We start from the raw sequence: 19,037 nt of genomic DNA on the forward strand, positions 1-19,037 counted from the left end.
AGTGTTACTACTCTGAAGATGCCTGCCACAGTTGCTGGCGAAACGTCAGGAAAGAAAATTCCAAGACCACGGTTACACAGCCCGGATAACCTACAAGAACCAATGAACTCTGACCGTGAAAGCCTTCGACAACATTTGGGGTATGTTTGTAGGTCTTGTGATGCTTTTTAGCCTGTTTCCAGCTTCCTTATTCTCTCTTCTCCCGGGATTCCCCGACAGGAGTTTAACTGATTGTTATCTAAATGCAAAGCTCAGTATATATACTTATATATGTTTGCATTATTTTGCCATAGGCGAACATGTGTCTCCCTCAGAGGCAGCATCAGGGGAAGGCCTCTGCCTCTGCACTGTGATGACGGCCCTCCAGAGGAACCGGTTGGCGACCATGTGAAACGGGATGCTGAACTGGATGGACCACCGGTCTGATCCAGCAGGACTCTTCAGATGTTCTTATGACAAGTGTTAGAAAAACAGCTATTCCTTTTACAACTCCGGCCATGCAACTCTTCCATTTAATTAGTTGCAACTTTCAACCTTTAAACCACCTGGGGTCGCCTCTTGTTACCTGGCAAGCCCTGAGACCCAAAGCTTTGAGGGAAAGAATCTGAATTCTTAGCAAATTGCGGGGGGGGGGGGGGGGAGCGATGGGATTGTAATGGGTTTCTCTGGGACATCTTCCCCTTAGTCCACAGTGAACCTTGCCAGACCGTTTCATCAAGGCATGATTGCCAAGAGCTCCGAAAAGGCCTCCACTTGCCTAATTGCCCACATTCTCACAATAATTACACAACCCCTTCATAATTGCCAGCTTTGCCCTAGCTCCGGGGACAAGGAAATTTTCTCCACAAGACAGAGCAAGAAGTGTTCCCCCCCCTAATTATTTCTAATTTAATAATGAAAAAATGCACACCCACCACACAATGGCCGCAATAGCATTCCCTTTCTTGCTAGGACACGGCTCTTCTTTGCTGCAACCCACAAACGAGCGCGTTCATTCGTGGCCGCCTCACCCCTGGCCTTGCAGTTCCCTAATGCTCAGGCACCAACGGGATGTGGAGAGCAAATTAAATCCCTTTAATTGAAAGTTGTTGTTTTTTCATAATAAAAAGTTATTAAAACTGAGGCTCAGCACAGATGCTTGATCTTACAAGCCTCTTCCTGAAAAACGTGGTGTGGGGGGGGGGGGAGAGGAGGGCCGAGGATTCTTTATAACTTGAGAACCTTGGTCCCCTTGTCATATTGCCATGCTGAGACTTGCCCCACTTCCGAGGGGCTGGGTGGATGTGATCATCCTCAGAAGAATGCCAATGTCCAAAGGGGCTGTGGATGGAGCACCTCTATAATTAACAATAGCAAAGCCTTCTTTAGGACTTAATCGAGGCAGATCGCATCTCTGAACATGTCAAAGGGGGGGAAATCAGGGAACATGTCTGAGTATGTGTACTTGGCTTTTCCCACAGCAAATAACTGTAGCCTGTACACTCCCTACACATTTTAGGATCGAGGCGAAGACATTGCAGACAGCTGTGGGGACCAGTTCCATGAAAGCTTTGGCTCCAGCCAAAGTCTTCTGTGCCATTTAATGCCCTTCTGAGAACGTCTCCTGCTGTCGACGCATACACGTAAAAAGCCAAAAAGCAGTTCCAAAGGGCTGCACCATCTTTCTGAACTGATCCCTGGCAGTTCAGGAAGGTAGATTTGCAATCCCGTTTCAGCTTTCCTGTTTTGCAATTGCAGGTGAGATTTCATCCAACCACCCCCCCTCCACACACACACACAGACTTATCCACTACTGAGCAAAAGTCAAAAGTATTTGCCTCTGTATTTCCTCACATCCCTCCCTCCTTTTGCTGTTTTGTTATCCTCCTTCTCTCCTGCTCCAGTCAAAATGTGGCATGTATTCTCTTTGGATCAGGGACCCGTGCATGTGTGTGTGTGTGTGTGGGTGGGTGTGTGTTACCGCAGGCCAGTAGAACTTGTGATCCATCACCGTCCAGGTGTGGAGACACAAGAGGAGCGTGATAAATGTGGTGCAGTGGTTACGCTTGTCGGACTAGTATCTGGAAGACACAGGTTCTAATCCCCGTTCGTGCTGTGGAAGGTCATGCCATGGAACCTTTGGCCAGTCGCACTCGCTCAGCTTAACCTACCTCACAGGGTTGTTGTGTGGATAAAATGGAGAAGAGGAGAAGGATGTAAGTCGCTTTGGGTCCCCATTAGGGAAAAAGGTGGGGTATAAAAATAAACAAACAAACCTATTTTGTTTTGTCAAGTCACCTCACATGCGGCTCAGTTCAGCATGGGGGTCTCAAAGATCCACAGGGCCTGTGTTGGCATTCAAACCTATACGCATGCTGGTGGCACAAAAGGAGAAAAAAAAACATCCCAAGCAATCCACCCCCTTTTTAAAAGGAAAGGTAAGCTCTGCTACCATCCACAACCCCCAGTTTTCCAAATCCTTCCTCCAAAGTCCGTCCAACTCTTGCTTTATCGACCAGCATGTCCAGCTACCGAGAACTTTTCATCACTAGCAATCATGCTACCTCGGCAGCCAGGAAAAAGAGGACATTGTCCAGCTTGTCTGGTCTTGTTCCTTTGAAAACAACCTTTCTCCAAAGACATTAATGGGAAAACGTTAAATACATTACAGATAAACCATGCTGACATACGTGGTGATAGTATTAAAGGAGGGCATTTGGCACCTAACGCTGTTTGCTCGGTTGCTTAGTTTTAATCATGACTCAGGCTCTTTGTCTTTGAGTTTGAACTGTGGAAAAGGGTGTTCGTAACCTTGGCTCTGTCCCTCCGCAGGGCCTTGTTTTCCATTCCAGGCACTTCTGCCTTCCTGATAAAGGGACCAGCTCTGGGTTAGGTGAACAATGAACCAGTCTCTGCCTGGAACCACCTGTAGGCTTTGCAACTGATGCTGGGTTTATAGGTAGCATCGTACCTAACATTTGAATGCATCTGTGGATTACTGCAAAACGCCTACAGATCAGAGTCTTGTCCCTTTGAATTATCAGATTCAAATATGCCCTCTTTGGAAGAAGAAGAGTTGTTTCTTACACCCCAATTTTATTGTGAGGTAGGCGGGACGGAGAGAGTTCGGAGAGAACTGTGACTGGCCCAAGGTCACCCAGCAGGCTTCATGTGGAGGAGTGGGGAATTGAACCCCGTCCACCAGATTAGAGTCTGCCACTCATGTGGACGAGTGGGGAATCGAACCCGGGTCTCCAGAGTAGAGTCCATGGCTCTTAACTACTACACCACACTGGCTCATGCTGGATTGAATGGTGCCATTATTATTTTTTTATTTACTTCATTTATGCCCTGCCTTTCTTCCCTGTGGGGATCCAGAGTGGCTTCTATTGTTCTCCACTCCTCCATTTTTATCCTCACAATGACACTGTGAGGTAGGCTACGCCGAGAGAGCGCGCAACAGTTTGAAGGTCACCTAGCAAGCACCCAAGGCACAGCGGGGATATGAACCTGGGTCTTTCAGCTCCTAATCCAATACTCTAACTGCTGCATAACGCTGGTGTCACACAGAGATTTAATTTCTAGAGATGTAGGAGGAGTTGAATCTACAGTATGACAACTCTAAGAAGTAACAGAGCTGAGCAGTTTATAAAGAACAGGTGCCCCTACATCAGGATTTCCCGTTAAATAAGGTTGCTGGAATTTATTTCGTTATTTAATTCATTTATACTCCGCCTTGCTCCCCGGTGGGGACCCAAAGCGGTTTACATCATTCTCCTCTTCTCCATTTTATCCTCACAACAACTCTGTGGGGTGGGTTAGGCTGAAAGAGTGTGACTGGCCCAAGGTCACCCAGTTAGCTTCCATGACGTGTGGATTAAAACCTGGGTCTTTCAGATACTAGTCCGACACTCGTAACCACTACACCACACTGGCTCTCTGGAACTCGTACAACGTCCCTTAAGTAAACCACTGGGAATAATTTCCTTGGCAATGCTTTGGCATTGGGTATTAATGCTTTCAGCCCCTCTAGAAGTTGAAGGTTGTCAGTACTCAGGTTCTTGAATGGGCCACTGGATAGTTACACAAGAGCACACAAGATAAGAGGCAGAAAGTTTGTGGCCAAGAGACGTTTCACATTTGCCCCTCAGGTGTCTTTTTGGCCACTTCTGAGAAGCAGCGGCTGCTGTTATATCACAGGCAAGTTGCGTCAGCCGATCAAGGAAGTGGGTTTTTTTGCAGAAGGGCTGGGCTACTTGGAAGCACAATGCCTTAAAAGCAAAAGGGGGGGAAGCCTTCTTTTGGTCTCAGTGCAGGAACGAAATCCCAGGCCAGATTGCATCAGTAGCTGAAGCAGCAGCAACGCTGTCAAGAGAGGCAATCATGCAAATCCGTCTTCTGCCCTCTGGACAGCTTCTCTGGCTCAAACCAGCTGGTGCTAAGTTCGCTCTTCTTCCTTTGGGGTCAGAAGTTTGGGGGGGGGGAGGAAAGGAGTCAGTTCCAGTCTTGGTTTGTTCATTCCATGCCCTGAGGCTGCCTGTATGATGAGCGCAAAACAAAGCAGGGCTGGTAACAGAAGGGGGAAAATTGTGTTTGCATGTTATAGAAAGGGTGGAAACTTTTTTGGGGGGTGGGGAGGGGGCTATTCTGTGTCTTTAATAGCTGCCAGATAAGTTGAACTGAAGATTAAGCTTCCCCCTCCTATTCTTTTATGGGAGGGGGAATAAAACTTCAGGATGCTGTTAAAGACACAGTGAAAAAGGCAACTAACCCGAACTAGGAGCTGGTGTCCACATTGCAGTTGGTACATGGCTATAGGCTTTCTATTGGTCTTGACCTTCAGAGCCCTATACAGTTGGCAACTAACATACCTGAAGTACCGCGTACTCCCTTATGAACCTGCCCGACACTATGGCCATCTTCAGAGGCCCTGCTTTGGGTGTCCCTGCCTTCTGAGATTAGGTGGGTGGCAACCCAGGAGAGGGCCTTCTTGGTCCGGAACGCTCTCCCCAGGGAGATTCATCTGTCCCCTTCTGTTGCTGTGTTCCGCCAGTGGGAGAAGACTTTGTTTGCTTTGGCATACCTTCAGTGATCCCTCTTTCCTAGCCAATGTTTTGACTGCTGTTTTTATGTTTTGTACTTATTTTAATTGTTTTTAAATATTTTAATGATGTGTGTTTGGTTTTATTTTAATGATGTGTGTCAATTTTAATGGTTTTAAATGTGATTTTATCATGCATGTTTTAAATTGTTAGCTGCTCGGTGGCCCTTGTAAGGGCAGAAAGGCAGGATACAGATGTTGTAAACAAAGTTTCTAGATCCTGTAGCATTCACAGCTGTCTATCAGAGAAAGGACTCCTGGCCTGGAGATAAATAGGGACAGCGTCACCTGTTTAATGTTCGAATGGCAGGCTGTTCAAAAGGAAACAAGAACCAGGGCAGGAAGATGAGATGACATCCTAATTTCAACATCTCCTCTTGAAAGATGTGTTGCATTTCAGCCTCAACTCCTATGCAGTCTCGCAGGGTGGGAGGAGGCTGCCAATCTGCAGAAGCAGCAAACCAGCAGCTGCAGGAGCCCCTGGCTTCAGGACCAAGGAGGGCAGAGGGAAGATAAAGGAAGCAGAACCAATCACTTTCCCCCAGCCGCAACCGGTCTGCTTGATAAAGAGCACGCTTTTGTCCCACGTCAAAGGTGGAGCGTCAAAGGTGGAGCGCTCTGTCAACAGAACCAGCGTCACCGTCTTTCAGCTAGATCTGCCTGAGTGACGTTGTAAGAGTAGGGCCACTTCTCAACGGCAGGATCCTGGAAAGAAATAACGGGGGTGGTGGTGGCTGCAGTGCAGCAGGTGGGACCAGGGCCCCTTTCTTAGAAGAATCGTATATATCCAGTATCACTCAAATACTTGTTTTCTAAAATAAGAAAATGCCAGTGTACATGGCCTGCCTCTCTGCAAACCCTGCCCTTCCCTCATCATACATACACAGAGGGCACTTGTGGTTACTCGGGAAAGGCACCCTGCACATTCTCAGAAGCATTATTTTGCAGAAAAATTACTCCAGAAACTTAAAACAGGTGTTGAACCCAGGTCTCATGAAGTTGTGAGCTTCTCTCCCAATAATTGTTCCTAATTGGTAGGACCCCTGTGGCGCAGAGTGATGAGCTGCAGTACTGCAGTCCAAAGCTCTACTCACGACCTGAGTTCGATCCTGATGGAAGTTGGTTCCAGGTAGCCGGCTCAAGGTTGGCTCAGCCTTCCATCCTTCCGAGGTCGGTGAAATGAGTACCCAGCTTGCTGGGGGTAAAGGGAAGATGACTGGGGAAGGTACTGGCAAACCACCCCATAAAACAAAAGTCTGCCTAGGAAACGTCTGGATGTGACGTCACCCCATGGGTCAGGAATGACCCGGTGCTTGCACAGGGGACCTTTACCTTTAGGACCATACAGATGACCAAATGATGACTTGTTACCTCCTGGATGTGACCCTTCAGTAGGTCCGTTGGGCGGCAGGCCGTGCCACCCGATGGTGAGGAAAGATCTTACGGTTCTGCACCTGATCACTTGTGCCAAGTTATCCTTGTTAAACACTTTTTAATTTTGATTTCTTTACACCAAAGGCATAGAAGTGGACAGAGTGGCAGCAGCTAAAACTGGCAAAATAAAAAGTCATCAATGACCCTGTACGAAAACAAACTATGGAAAAGGGCATACTGGCACGTCCCTCTTCTGAACCAAGCCCCCCACCCCCGGAGTTCAGCATCCCACACAGACCCTCGTTGCAAAGATTCTTTCTTCCCGGGAAGTTCCTAAGGCGTCGATTTTAGTACTAGAATCCTGACCCCTCGTGGCCACCGACAGAAACTGCTCAGCCGCTTGGAGCTTTTCTCCATCGTTGGTCAGCAAGAGCACAAGTGGCACAGCTAGCATTGGTCCCCCGGTAGCTCAGGGCAGCTGTCTCTTAGACTGGGCCATAGCTTCAGTACAGCAGAACATCAAGAGGATAGAATAATAACAAGCGAGCCTGCCCTTTACAGGGCATTAGAGGAGCAATCAGGGGCAATTTGGAGGGCCTCGTGACCTTCCTGTTTAGACAGGGCTTGGAAATACAAAGGCAAAAAATTCAGGAGAGCCTCACCTTGAAGCGTTCTAGAATTGCACGGGAATTGAGCAGAGGTGTAACCAAAGCTGCCCAGCACTGGGTGCGTGACAGTGATTTCCTCCTGCCTTGCACACAGAAGCCATTAGTGAAGCGAAAGGATCACTGTACAAAACTTACTACAAGCCTTCTATATTAACGTGCCCAAGGAGCGAGCTGTACCAAAACACCTGTTGCTCTTCATGTGGAGAAGAAGGGATGCCTATGACAGGCATGGGCCGCCAGCGGTAAGAGAGTCCTCTTTAACAGGTAGGAAGGAGATATCCCACCCCCCCAGAGTCAACAACCAAAAAGAGCCGGTGCGGGCAGCCAGGCTAATAAAGGTTTTCTGAAGGGTGGTAACTTCCATGAACTGATTTCAGAGCAAAGACCCCTCCTTTCAGTTCCCAGTGTGCAATAAGCCTGCTGCTTTGAGAACGGAGCTGAGCTGTAAGATTAAGGCCACCAATTTCTACCTCACTGAGTGACCCGTCTGCAAGTCCTGTTGGCACAGATGCAGCAGTTCGGCCCACCTGAGCACCAGGCAGCAGTCTCCCGTTGACCTCGCTCAGGCCCAAGGGCCTCCAGCGGCAGATTCCTTCGTCTAAGCCGGGGTTCCCCAACGTGGTGCTTGTGGGTGCCATGCCACCAACTGAGCTTTCCAGAAGTGCGCAGGGCCATTGTAAGACAGGAGTTGTTACCAGCTTCCCTCATTCAAATAAAAGGATTTTCCACTGGAGGATGAGGAAGACTGGCAGGCACCTGAGGTTTCCTTAGTCCGTGTATGATTCCATTCCCCCTTCAGGATCCCCTTCGTGCCATAAGTGTGAGGAGGGAGACCTTCTATTCAAAAGAAGAGTTGGTTTTTATACACTGACTTTCTCTACCACTTAAGAATCAAACCGGCAAACCTTCCCTTCCCCTCCCCACAACAGGCACCTTGTGAGGTAGGTGGGGCTGAGAGAGCTCTAAGAGAGCTGTGACTAGCCCAAGGTCACCGAGCTGACTTCAGGTGGGGAAACCAACCCAGCTCACCAGATTAGCGGCCACCGCTCATGTGAAGGAGTGGGGAATAGAACCCGGTTCTCCAAATTAGACTCCACCACTCCAAACCACCACACCACGCTGGCTCTCAGCAATGCCTCCTGAGGCAGCCATTTTGGTTTGGCTCCGCCTCCTGAGGCAGCCATTTTGGAGTGGCGCCCATCACCCACTCTCAAAATTCCAAGAAGGCTGGGGATTGTAAGCCGGTTTGATTCTTCCTTAAGTGGTAGAGAAAGTCGGCATATAAAAACCAACTCTTCTTCTTCTACATGAAACACTGTCCTTCCAGAGACAATGGAGAGGCAGGTGTCTTTTTTTAAGTATTAATGGACACTTTATTTCAGTACATCACTTCACTGGCAGCACAAGCGTTTGCCACCACTCACGACATACACAGAGTTATGGTCCCTCTTCCACAATGGACACGGCATAACATGTTAACAGGAATGGGAAGGGGGCAGGGAACTGGTTGTACAGAAAGGGGTTTGCTGGGGTTGTGTCAGCAGTGGTATCGCGGGGGCTCCTTCCTCTTCTGATCTCCACCCCCACCCCGGTGAGAAAAAGAGACCTACCCCACCTTGGCTGCTTTCCATCCTCCGCCTTCCTCCATGTGAGGAGAGAGGCAAAGCGAGCCAGGAAATGTGGACCAGCGTCCAATTTTAGATGCTTTATCCCCCTCACTCCCAACTATGAAGTAAGTGGCCAATTTTGCATTGTGCAAGTCACTGATTCAGGGAACTGGGTGAAAGATGAGCTTGGAGGAGTAAGCGGCAGGATCTCGCCAAGGAGTGGTCGGCCTTGATCGGTTTCTTTCTCCGTCTCTCATTCTAGGGACTGCAACATAAGCAGCTGCTTCAAGACCTTCGTTTGGCTGGTCTCCCGGATCTCACCGGCTAAGAACATCTCATCTACCACGGTGTAAACCTGCAGTGAGAAAAAGTTTCTTCTGAGCAAGTGGCAACCAAAAGGAAGCAGACGACAGGAGCAAGATGCATTTGGACTCCTCGTCCTCATTTCTAGGGGAGCCTTTCTAAGCAGCAAGAGGCGAGGCAGAGTCAGCCTCTGGCCCTAGTCCCAAGGAAAACGGATCAACGTGGTGTCCTCCCTGTGGTGTATTGGCAGATTATGGATATTGCTCAGCGTGTTCTGCTGGCTACAGCATGGACCAGGCTGGCTTCAATCCTGGCTTAGAGGCCCTGCTGCACATATCCTGCCAGGCCTCTGGCACCCCAGGAAGGCCTCATACTCCAGCAGACGAGCGCTTTCTTAGCTGAACTGTCCGCTGCATGCACCCTTCCCAGGTATGAGGCCTGGCCAAGTTCTAGGGGATTTCTGCTTCCACGACTCAGCTCTCTCTTCCTGTTCTCACTGCTGAATGGGTGCCCTGCCCTCTACCTTCTGCCTTTCCAGTACCCGTCTTTCACCCTCTGCTGCTCTCAGGTGCAAGAAAATGCCAACGAAAGGGAAGCTTCTCCCATCTGCTGCGGAATCAAATGCTCTGCCCTCTGCAAAACACTGCCTTGAGGCAGCAGCCTAGTGGTAGGGCTGGCCTTAAAAAGGTCACGCCACAGGAACTGGGTATTGTTCCCTCCTTACTCCAATGTGACAGAAGGACCGGGCGTAGAAACCCACCTTGTAGAAGTTGAAGACCAGGTCGAGTTCACAGACGTTGTGGAAATATTCATTCAAAACCTGGACAAAAGAGAAGGACGTGAGCCTGGGTGAAGAAGAGAAGGGCCACGGGCAGAAAGGGGTCTGCACACAGGAGATCTTCCTGCAGGAGATCTGGCTACCGCAACTCAGATTTCTGAAGAGCTGATGGAACCAACAACCGCGTGTGCCTATGAGGAACACTAGCCGACGTGCCCATGCATGTCTGCCCGGCACAAAGATGGACCCCCTTCTACAATATTCACAGGCTTTCCATTAAAGAATTCAACAGGACAGTAGAAGAGGGCGTGGCACGTTGGGGTTTTATAGTCAGCAGCCCAAATGGCCCTTGCAAGGGCAACATTTGTGGACCGCCTTGTAGACCCTGATTGGGTGGAAAGGCAACATTAACATATTTCAAACAAACATATAATACATTTGGGAGCCGTGACTGCAGCCTCCTTCACACTTGTGGGGAAATGCAGTGGTAGAACAGACACCGCTTCTTCTGGCTACAGACAGAGCATTGCACACCCAGCTCTCCGTTAAACGCTCCCGGCAAGCAGAAAGCCACCAAGCAAGAGGGCAAAACCTTCCTATACTTTTCTTGTTTGCAGTGCGGTTTTTCTGAAAGAGGGAACTTTAAAGCTAGAGATCACCACCTGCAGTCTGAAGCGGCATGGTCCATTCTGCCTGCTGAGGGCTTTGCTCTTTTATTCAGCACCAATGAGCTTGTCAGGTCTCAACTGGACTGCTACTGTTCAGGCTACTGGTGGGGAAAATTCACATGGCTTGAAAGCTTCCGTAGGGAAGGAAAATTCTCTGCTCATGAGGAACCAGCACGTCAGGAAGAACGTGGAACTGGAAACATGCCCCCAGGAATTGGCTGTGGGTTCTCAGGGAGATGGGTTCGTGTGCTGGCTTTCTTCTAACATGCAGAAGCATTGGATCATGTGGGTGCATGCAGGGATACACAGTCCAAGATGATACTCACCTCCACAAAATTGTGAATGGCTTCCAGGTAGGCCAGATTATTGTCATTCACATCCACACAAATGCAGAAGTAGAGCCCCGCGTAGCGTCTGTAGATTATTTTGAAGTTGCGGAACTGTAAGAAAGGAGGTGGTGGTGAAAGTTGTCATCACTGTACAGAGGTCCTTGCCGGGGCCTGCTGCAGAAGACCAGACTTGGACAGAAGGCTCAAGTCATGCAAGATGGCAGAGGCTACTTTCCTGGCAGGGGAAATAAATTGTAGCTGTTTGGTCAACAAATTTTCCACCTCTCCAAAGGTTCCAAGAAGCTCTCCATGAAGAGGGCCAGGGTTAGACTTGCTTGCTCTGCAACAGTGAATTCCAGTGACAAAAGCACAGCTTTGCCACCAGAATATCTTCATTTTTATTTTTGCTCCCCCAAAGCAAGTGAAATGCAGGAAAAACTTGACTCTGTGGACAGTGACTGAGGAAGTCGCTGGAACCAGAGAGTGACTGGTCAAGATTTTAATAGGTTAGGTCTCCTAGGATTCAGATTTTGAGAATACGGACCATTCACAGCAAGAATTTGGAGAACCTAAGAAGGAAAGGGTAGGCCCTGAGGCAGCCGGAAGAAGCACCCCCCTTCCCCGATGAAATGGGAAGGGACCAATGTCAGCAAAAGTTACCTCGACAAAGTTGGTGTGCTTTGCATCCCGCACGGTAACAACCGCATGGACTTCTTCAATAAGCTTCTGCTTCTCGTCGTCATCAAACTGCATATACCACTTGGCCAGACGTGTCTTGCCAGCCCGATTCTGAATCAGAATAAAGCGAATCTGAAAGAGAAAGGAAACATACGGATAAGACAAAAAGAACGTCACTTTGAACACACATGAAGCTGCCTTATACTGAATCAGACCTCTGGTCCATCAAGGTCAGTACTGTCTACTCCGACTAGCAGCGGCTCTCCAGGGTCTCAGCCTGAGACCCTGGAGAATCACCTACTCACCTGGTCCTTTTAACTGAAGGTGGGAGGGATTGAACCTAGAACCTTCTGCATGCCAAGCAGATATTCTACCGAGGCATGGCTCCTCCCTCCTTCTCCAAACTAGCAATGATGGAGGTACACTTTTACAACAGGAAACCCTGTTTATCTCTTTCAGCCAAAAGGGTTTTATTTTAAACTCAGTGCATAAGAGAACCAAATAACCTGCCCTCAGGGAAGCCTACTCAGTTATTCTGATTGTGATTCAAGTCCAGTAGTACCTTAGAGACCAATGAGATTTTGGGGGATTAAGCTTTTGGGAGTCAAAGCTCCCTTTGTCAGATATTCTACTGCAGACTGACATGGCTACCCTCCTGAAACTATGTTCTGATCATGCATCACTGATTAGAAGTCCAGATTAATTACTCATTCAGAGACACAAAGGTCAGCCTCCTGGTAATTCTGTTGAATTTCTGCACTGACTGAATCAGCCAAACCACTCCCAATACATGGAAGTATCCAGCAAAGCAGATTGGAGCAGCAAGTCATGCATAGATAGAACAGGCTGCCTTCTTTATGGATGTGTGTATACATTTTGTGCTTGCAGAAGCCTTTAATTCTTTGATTAATGGATTCCACCCAACTGTGCCAGAGACCACTCTTCAAGAACTACTGGCTTGCAGTTGATCTCATGCCTATTTACTCCAAAAAGGAATCCCACCAAGTTCAATGGATCTAACCACAAAGCAAGCGAAGAAGAGTTGGTTTTTATACTCCGATTTTTCTCTACCTTTAAGGAGTCTCAAAACTGCTTACAATCACCTTCCCCTTGTGAGATAGGTAGGGCTGAGAGAGCTGTAAGAGAGCTGTGACTAGCCCAAAGTCACCCAGCAGGCTTCATGTGGAAGAGTGGGGAATCAAACCCGGATCTCCAGATTAAGAGTCCGCCACTCTTGACCACTATACCACAATGGCACAGAATTGCAGCTTTAGAAATTAAAGTCTTTTCAGCGCAAAATATGCAGAGGTGAAATTCCTGCTTAAGAATAGGGGGAAATATACAGCTGTAAAAAAACAAACAGATTAAAAATGCCTCTCCTGCCTCCCTTTGCTTCTCTTTCCAAACTTAACAGCTTCCTTCCCCTTACTGCATGATTCATTGCCTGGACATACTAGGGATACTCTAGCATTCTCTGAAGGATCGAACAGCCTTCACTTCCCTGACTGGTTTCCGTGCAGAGCTCTTCTTTCTGCTTTGCTGTTAATAAGACATGGAAATGACCCACCCCAGCAAAATCCGCAGAGAAAGCAACTAGTGACTCATTATCTGCTCCAACAAACATGAACAAAAGTCATTGCAGTAACCATTATTTTCAAGTGCCTTTTATGTGGATGAACCTTCTGATTAATCAGGGGACACATCCATGTGAACAGAGAGAATGTGCTCGTGGTAGTAACTTTTTGGGAAAGAGGCCACATGTTAAGACTTGAAAGCTATACCCTAGCAAACTTTTATGTCTAGTTCCAATGAGCCAACCTTGGATTAAAAAAAATGACCACTTGCCCACGCAAGCCTGATTATATGTCATAACTCAGGCTTTCATGTGCCAGTCCAAAGACAAGGAGGAATAAAAGGGCTGCACCAGTCACAGGAGATAAAAAAAATAAGGCCAAGGCCAATTTATTCCATCAGCCTTGGTCTTATTTTTTTTTATCTCCAGTCCAAAGACAGCCACACAAGAGACCACTTCCTCACAGTTACAATCTCACTGCCTGTGCCCCTTTTGGCACATGTGTAGACTAATCATCCATGCACTACAATTTCAGCCATCAGAATAGGTTCATTAATGCATTAGAATTGGCAAGGTAATCAAGACACACCTTTATAAACACAGGATGCACACATCTGCACATGCACACAAGCCAACACATCCAAGTCTATCCCCCTAACCCCAAGATCTTAAGGCCTGGGCCATTTCAGAAAATTTTACATGCAATTGACACATACGTAAACCCTCTCCACCCCGAGAGCCACAAAAAATAAAAACAAGAATTTAGTCATTCTGAAATGTCAGCATCTGTTATTTTTAACAGGCAGATCATGAGATTGCAGTCCAGATGGCCAGTTCCAGTTTTTTTCTGCCCCAGGGCAAGGATTGGAGATTTGCCCCAACTCTAGGATTAACATTCCCACAATCCTCGATACATCTCTCCCTTCCACTAGATTTGAGTAGGGAAAAGCAAAGGCGCTGGGGGGCCATGGGTCTCAACAGACGTGTAATATTAGAGAGGCAAGCAGGCGCCGGCCACACAACTCCAGCATTCCACCCTACTTGAATTATGCAGTTTCTTCTTTGGAAATTGCAGATGGCACCCGCTTTCCAGAAGCAAAAAAAGTCCTCATGGAAGAGTCTTAAAATATAGGCCTTGGACCTATATATAGGGAGTAAATTGCCTCACTTCTTGGGTTAAAATTGCAAGTGAAGCTATTGCATTTGGCTGAATTAAAAATAAAATGTCACTGCAGATAGCTGTTCTGGTTTAACTGCTGGACCCAAGTAACAGAGGGGGGCACTTCTACGGAAAAGCGATAAGGGAAGCGGGAGTTGCGCAACGGCCTCATCCTCAAGCCAAAAATGGCCTTGATCTTTCCCCACAAGAATTTGCTGCAGAAGAAATCCCACAGCTTTATGGACTGTCAGACTCCCCTAGCAATTCAGTGGCGAGGTCAGAGTAGAGTTTTAGTGTTGTGTGTGTGTGTGGGGGGGGGGGGGAAGGTGAAATTAAAATTATACTATTAAGCAAATCCTGGAGTGTTTGCTTAAACTTGTGAAAGTCCCTCAATATTTTGGCCAAAAAAACAAACATTTTGTACATTATTCTAGAAGCCAAGTGGCCAAGAAAAGAAGTCTTGTACAAAACTCTGCTGCAAGACAGTCACAGTGGATCCATGGGAGAGCCTGCCTCCCTCCCCATATAACAAACTCAAAAGTCCAACTTTGTGCAAAATCCATCTACTGACCTGAAGCTGAATTCAGACAAGACAGAGGCAAAGCTGTCTGGAAGACTGATATTCTAGAGGGGTTGAAACAACTTGTCCTAGATGGAGTGACACTGGCTTTTTTCAGAGGGTTAAGAGCTTGGGGGTGCTCATGGACCCTGCCCTTTATAAAGCAGGCTGACATGGTGGCCAGGAGGGTCTTCTATCAGCTGCATCTGATTCACTGACTCTCTCATTACCTAGACTCAGTTTATCCGGCCATGCCGATCAATGCTTCTGTAATCTCACCGTTGGATTACTGCAATGTCCTCTACGTGGGGCTGCCCCAAAAACAACCCGGAAACTACAGCTGGTCCAGAATGAGGCAACCTATTGACAGGGGCTAGCTGCCAGGAATGCATGTTGCCCTTCTTGAAACAGCTATATTGGCTGCCAGTCTGTTTCCACTTTCAATTTAAGGTGCTGGCTATGACCTTGAAAGCCCTTCATGATCTGGGACCCACATATTTGAAAGACGGTCACCTTCCATAAGTCCCTGTGCGCCAATTACAGCCTTCAGGTCCCCATCTGTTGGTTATCCCACCACTCAGGGTGGCCCATCTGGCATCGACCGGAGCCCGGGGCCTTTCCCATCATGGCTCTGGCTCCATGAGGTGGGCTCCCTGAAGAGGTATGGGGAGATCTTCAGGAGATGCTGCAAGGCCTGTGTGTTCGCCAAGACTTTTGAGGGGGTTTGAATGGCAGGCATCTTTTAAGGGGGTGGGGAGAGATTTGAAGTTTGCTACTTCATTGTTTTTTAACTAGAATGTTTTTTACTTTTATTGTAAGTCATCTCGAGCCACAAGGAAAGCTTTAATGAGTAAATTGATTAATAAAACTTGCAACCCTTCCCCCCAAAAGATGGTTTTTAAAAGCTGTAATGTTTGTGTGTGTTAAGTGCTGTCAAGTTGCTTCCGATTCATGGCGACCCTGTGAATCAATGTCCTTTAAAATGCCCTGCCATTCAAAATGCCTGCCATTCAAACCTTGCTCAGGTCTTGCAAACTGAGCTCTGTGGCTTCCTTTACAGAGTCAATCCACCTCATGTTGGGTTTTCTTCTTTTCCTGCTGCCTTCAACTTTTCCTAGTATTATTTTCTTTTCCAATTACTCTTGTCTTCTCATAATGCGACCAAAGTACGATAGCCTCAGTTTAGTCATTTTATCTTCTAGGGACAGTTCCGGCTTGATTTGATGTAGAATCCACTTATTTGTTTTTTTGGTGATCCACACTACCCATCACACTCTCTTCCAACACCACATTTCAAAGGAATCTACTTTCTTACTGTTAGCTGTAATGTTTACTCCACTTATAATGTATGCGTGTGTAAAGTACTATCAAGTCACAGCCAACTTATGGCAACCCTAGCAAAAGGTTTTCAAGGCAAGTGAGAAGTGGAGGTGGTTTGCTATCATCTTCCTCTGCAGAGTCTTCCTCAGCGGTCTCCCTTCCAAGTACCAACCTTGCTTAGCTTCCCAGATCTGACGAGACCCTCCCTCAATCCAGTGACAATATTTTTTACCCTGCTCTTCTACTGAAGAGACTGTATTCAAGATGGCTCACAATAACATTTTAAAATATTTAACTATATTATAAATAATAATTATTATAAATAATAATAAAGTTACATCAAGTTGCAACCAACTTATGGCAACACCTCATGGGGTTTTCAAGGCAAGAGACGTTCAGAGGTGGTTTGCCATTGCCTGCCTCTGCATCATGACCCTGGACTTCCTTGGTGGTCTCCTTTCCAAGTACTAAGCAGGGCTGACCCTGCTTAGTTCCCAAGCACTGCCGAGGTTGGGCTAGTCTGAGCAATTCAGGCTGCTATAATGTAGCATAAAATAGGAAATCAGCTGTAAAAGTGCTAATTCATTAATGTGATGGGCCAAGATGCAGACAATTCAACTATCACACTCACAGAGAGGGATATCACAGAAACTGTATTACCTGCGCCACAAACCCTTTGCCTCTGCCCTTTTAGTGCCACTATTTAAACAAAAAAAAAATTATAAGTCTGCTTACAAAACAATCCAAAATTGTAGATTGATGTTATACTCTCGTTTTGTAGTATTCAATTTCCCTTTTTGTCAGAAAGGGCTTAACGAATTAAGGTTTAAAAAACAAAACAAAAAAACAATATGCTGCCAGCCACCTCATTTATAATTATTTCTTTACAGCAATAGAGATAATACGCCAAGCAGGTTGCAAACGCTAATGCACTTTATATATGCTACCAGCAACGTTATTGTTAATTAAGGACAGCTAGCAAACATAGTGAATTCATACCAATACTAACAAGTACCGCCTGGTTATTCAATCCACTTCCTACCTGAGGGTCTTCCAAAGCACCCACTTCCTCCCTTTCCCAAAAATTGAAGACCCCATGCGCACCCCCTTATTTTACTCCCCAGTGGCCCCCCCTTTCCAAGAGAAGACCCTCTCCCTCCCCAGAGCTTACCATGGCAATAGTATCTTTACGTCCAGGATGAGAACAGGGGCCACTGCTTTCCACCCCCCCAGTACTTTACTGACACTTCCCACCGGATATCCGGCTAAGCGTCCCTTCCCCGCCCACCAGTATGCCGGTAATTGTAGTACCCGATAAGGATGAAAGTGGCTTGCACATGGTAATTGCGCTGCACGCCGGGAGTTGTAGTTTCTTCGAGGGCCGCCGGGGGAAAAAGTAAGGCCCAGGGCTACTCACTGCCTCCAGCAAGGGGCGCTCGTGCTACGTGGCTGCGGCGCAAAGCCGGGGAGTTGTCCGGCGGAATGAAGCCGACTGCCTCTCACTCCGGGCGCCGTCAGAGCCTCACTTTAGCCCCGGGCTCGGAAAGGCCTAGTAGGCCTTGAGGGGGAAAGTCGGCTAGGGCAGAGAGGGGTGCTCTCAGAAGGGAAAAGATGATTGGAAACGAGGGTGGGTAGAGGCTGTGGCTTGGTCTCCTGAGGAGGGTGAAGAAAAATATTAACTTGCATATACTAATTAAATTAATGCGTTAATTGAAGTATCATCTTCATGTATATGTAGAGAGCTTCAGCTGCCTCTTTCCCAGACCCTTGTGAAATAAAAACCACAGCATATTATATTATTAGTTACTGCCTTTTTATCCCGCTTTTCCACCAGAGGGGACTACATGGCTTTGGCGAAGGGTTGCCAACCTCCAGGTGGAGCCTGGCGATCTACTAGAATTACAGTGGATCGCCAGGCTACAGAGATCACTTCCTCTGGGGGAAAATGGCTTCTTTGGAGAGTGGACTCTATGGCATTATCTACACCCCGCTGCCGTCTCTCTCCAGGTTCCACCCCTTAAATCTCCAGGAATTTCCTAGCCCAAAGGTGGCAACCCTAGGTGGGTAGCCACGTTGGTCTGCAGTTAGGGTTACCAGGTCCCTCTTTGTAACCGGCGGGAGGTTTTTGGGGTGGAGCCTGAGGAGGGTGGGGTTTGGGGAGAGGGGACTTCAATGTCATAGAGTCCAATTGCCAAAGCAGCCTTTTTCTCCAGGTGAACTGATCTCTATCGGCTGGAGATCAGTTGTAATAGCAGCAGATCTCCAACTAGTACCTGGTGGTTGGCAACCCTATCTGCAGTCAAAGCTCCCTTTGTCAGATACATAGTATATATGGATTTTGTCTCCTCTAAGGAGATAATGTCAGGCATCAATATTTTAAAATAACGTGATCCTTACAACCACCCTGTAAGGTAGCTTAGGCTGAAAGAAAGAGACTTGCCAAAGGTCACCCAGTAAGGTTCATGCCAAGCTGGGAGTTGAACTCTGGTCTAATTTAACATTGTAGCCACTATACAGCTCTGACAATAATAATTAAATGTTGTCAAATTGCGACCAACTGATTGCAACAGAGGAGGTTTGCCATTACCTTCCTCTGCATAGCAAGCCTGGTCTTCCTTGGTGGCCTCCCATCCAAGCACTAACCATGACCAACCCCTGCTCACCTCCAAGGCTCTGGCTAGACGGGGCTGGTTAGGCTTCTAACACCACTCTGGTTGAGAGACTCCTACCCTTGTTGAGCAAGGAGAGGCTTTGTTTTTTTGGCACCTGATCCCAATTTACCCCCCTTTACATGAGGAGGGATGCCTTGTTCAAATGTCATTTAACTTGTCAGTCTGCAGGTTCAACCACCCCTCCAAATTTTGGAGCAGTCTCTAGAAAAGGTTGCCCTTACTATACATCACTGGTTCCCAACCAGGGGTCCATGGACCCCCAGGGGTCT

The 19,037-nt window shown here is 47.5% G+C and overlaps 1 protein-coding gene across 1 annotated transcript; it reads right to left on the bottom strand.

Moving 5' to 3' along the window:
• Positions 1-8,959: 8,959 nt before the first annotated feature.
• Positions 8,960-17,321, bottom strand: AP2S1 (adaptor related protein complex 2 subunit sigma 1). The gene is made up of 5 exons (XM_056847015.1): positions 17,268-17,321; positions 11,468-11,617; positions 10,805-10,918; positions 9,793-9,852; positions 8,960-9,084 (listed from the first exon to the last, which is right to left on the bottom strand). The coding sequence occupies exons 1-5, from the start codon at positions 17,268-17,270 to the stop codon at positions 8,983-8,985; spliced, it is 429 nt and encodes a 142-aa protein (XP_056702993.1). The 5' UTR covers positions 17,271-17,321; the 3' UTR covers positions 8,960-8,982.
• Between the last annotated feature and the right edge of the window lie 1,716 nt (positions 17,322-19,037).

Source organism: Euleptes europaea, chromosome 3 (genome assembly GCF_029931775.1).
Source record: "Euleptes europaea isolate rEulEur1 chromosome 3, rEulEur1.hap1, whole genome shotgun sequence".
NCBI lineage: Eukaryota > Metazoa > Chordata > Lepidosauria > Squamata > Sphaerodactylidae > Euleptes > Euleptes europaea.

What these genes read in the sequence shown, in the direction of transcription:
- AP2S1 (XM_056847015.1), bottom strand. An exon ending in AGCACACCAACTTTGTCGAG is followed by an intron (nt 10,919 to 11,467) that starts GTAACTTTTGCT and finishes CCTTTCTTACAG; the next exon opens with TTCCGCAACTTCAAAATAAT. An exon ending in CCATTCACAATTTTGTGGAG is followed by an intron (nt 9,853 to 10,804) that starts GTGAGTATCATC and finishes TCTTTTGTCCAG; the next exon opens with GTTTTGAATGAATATTTCCA.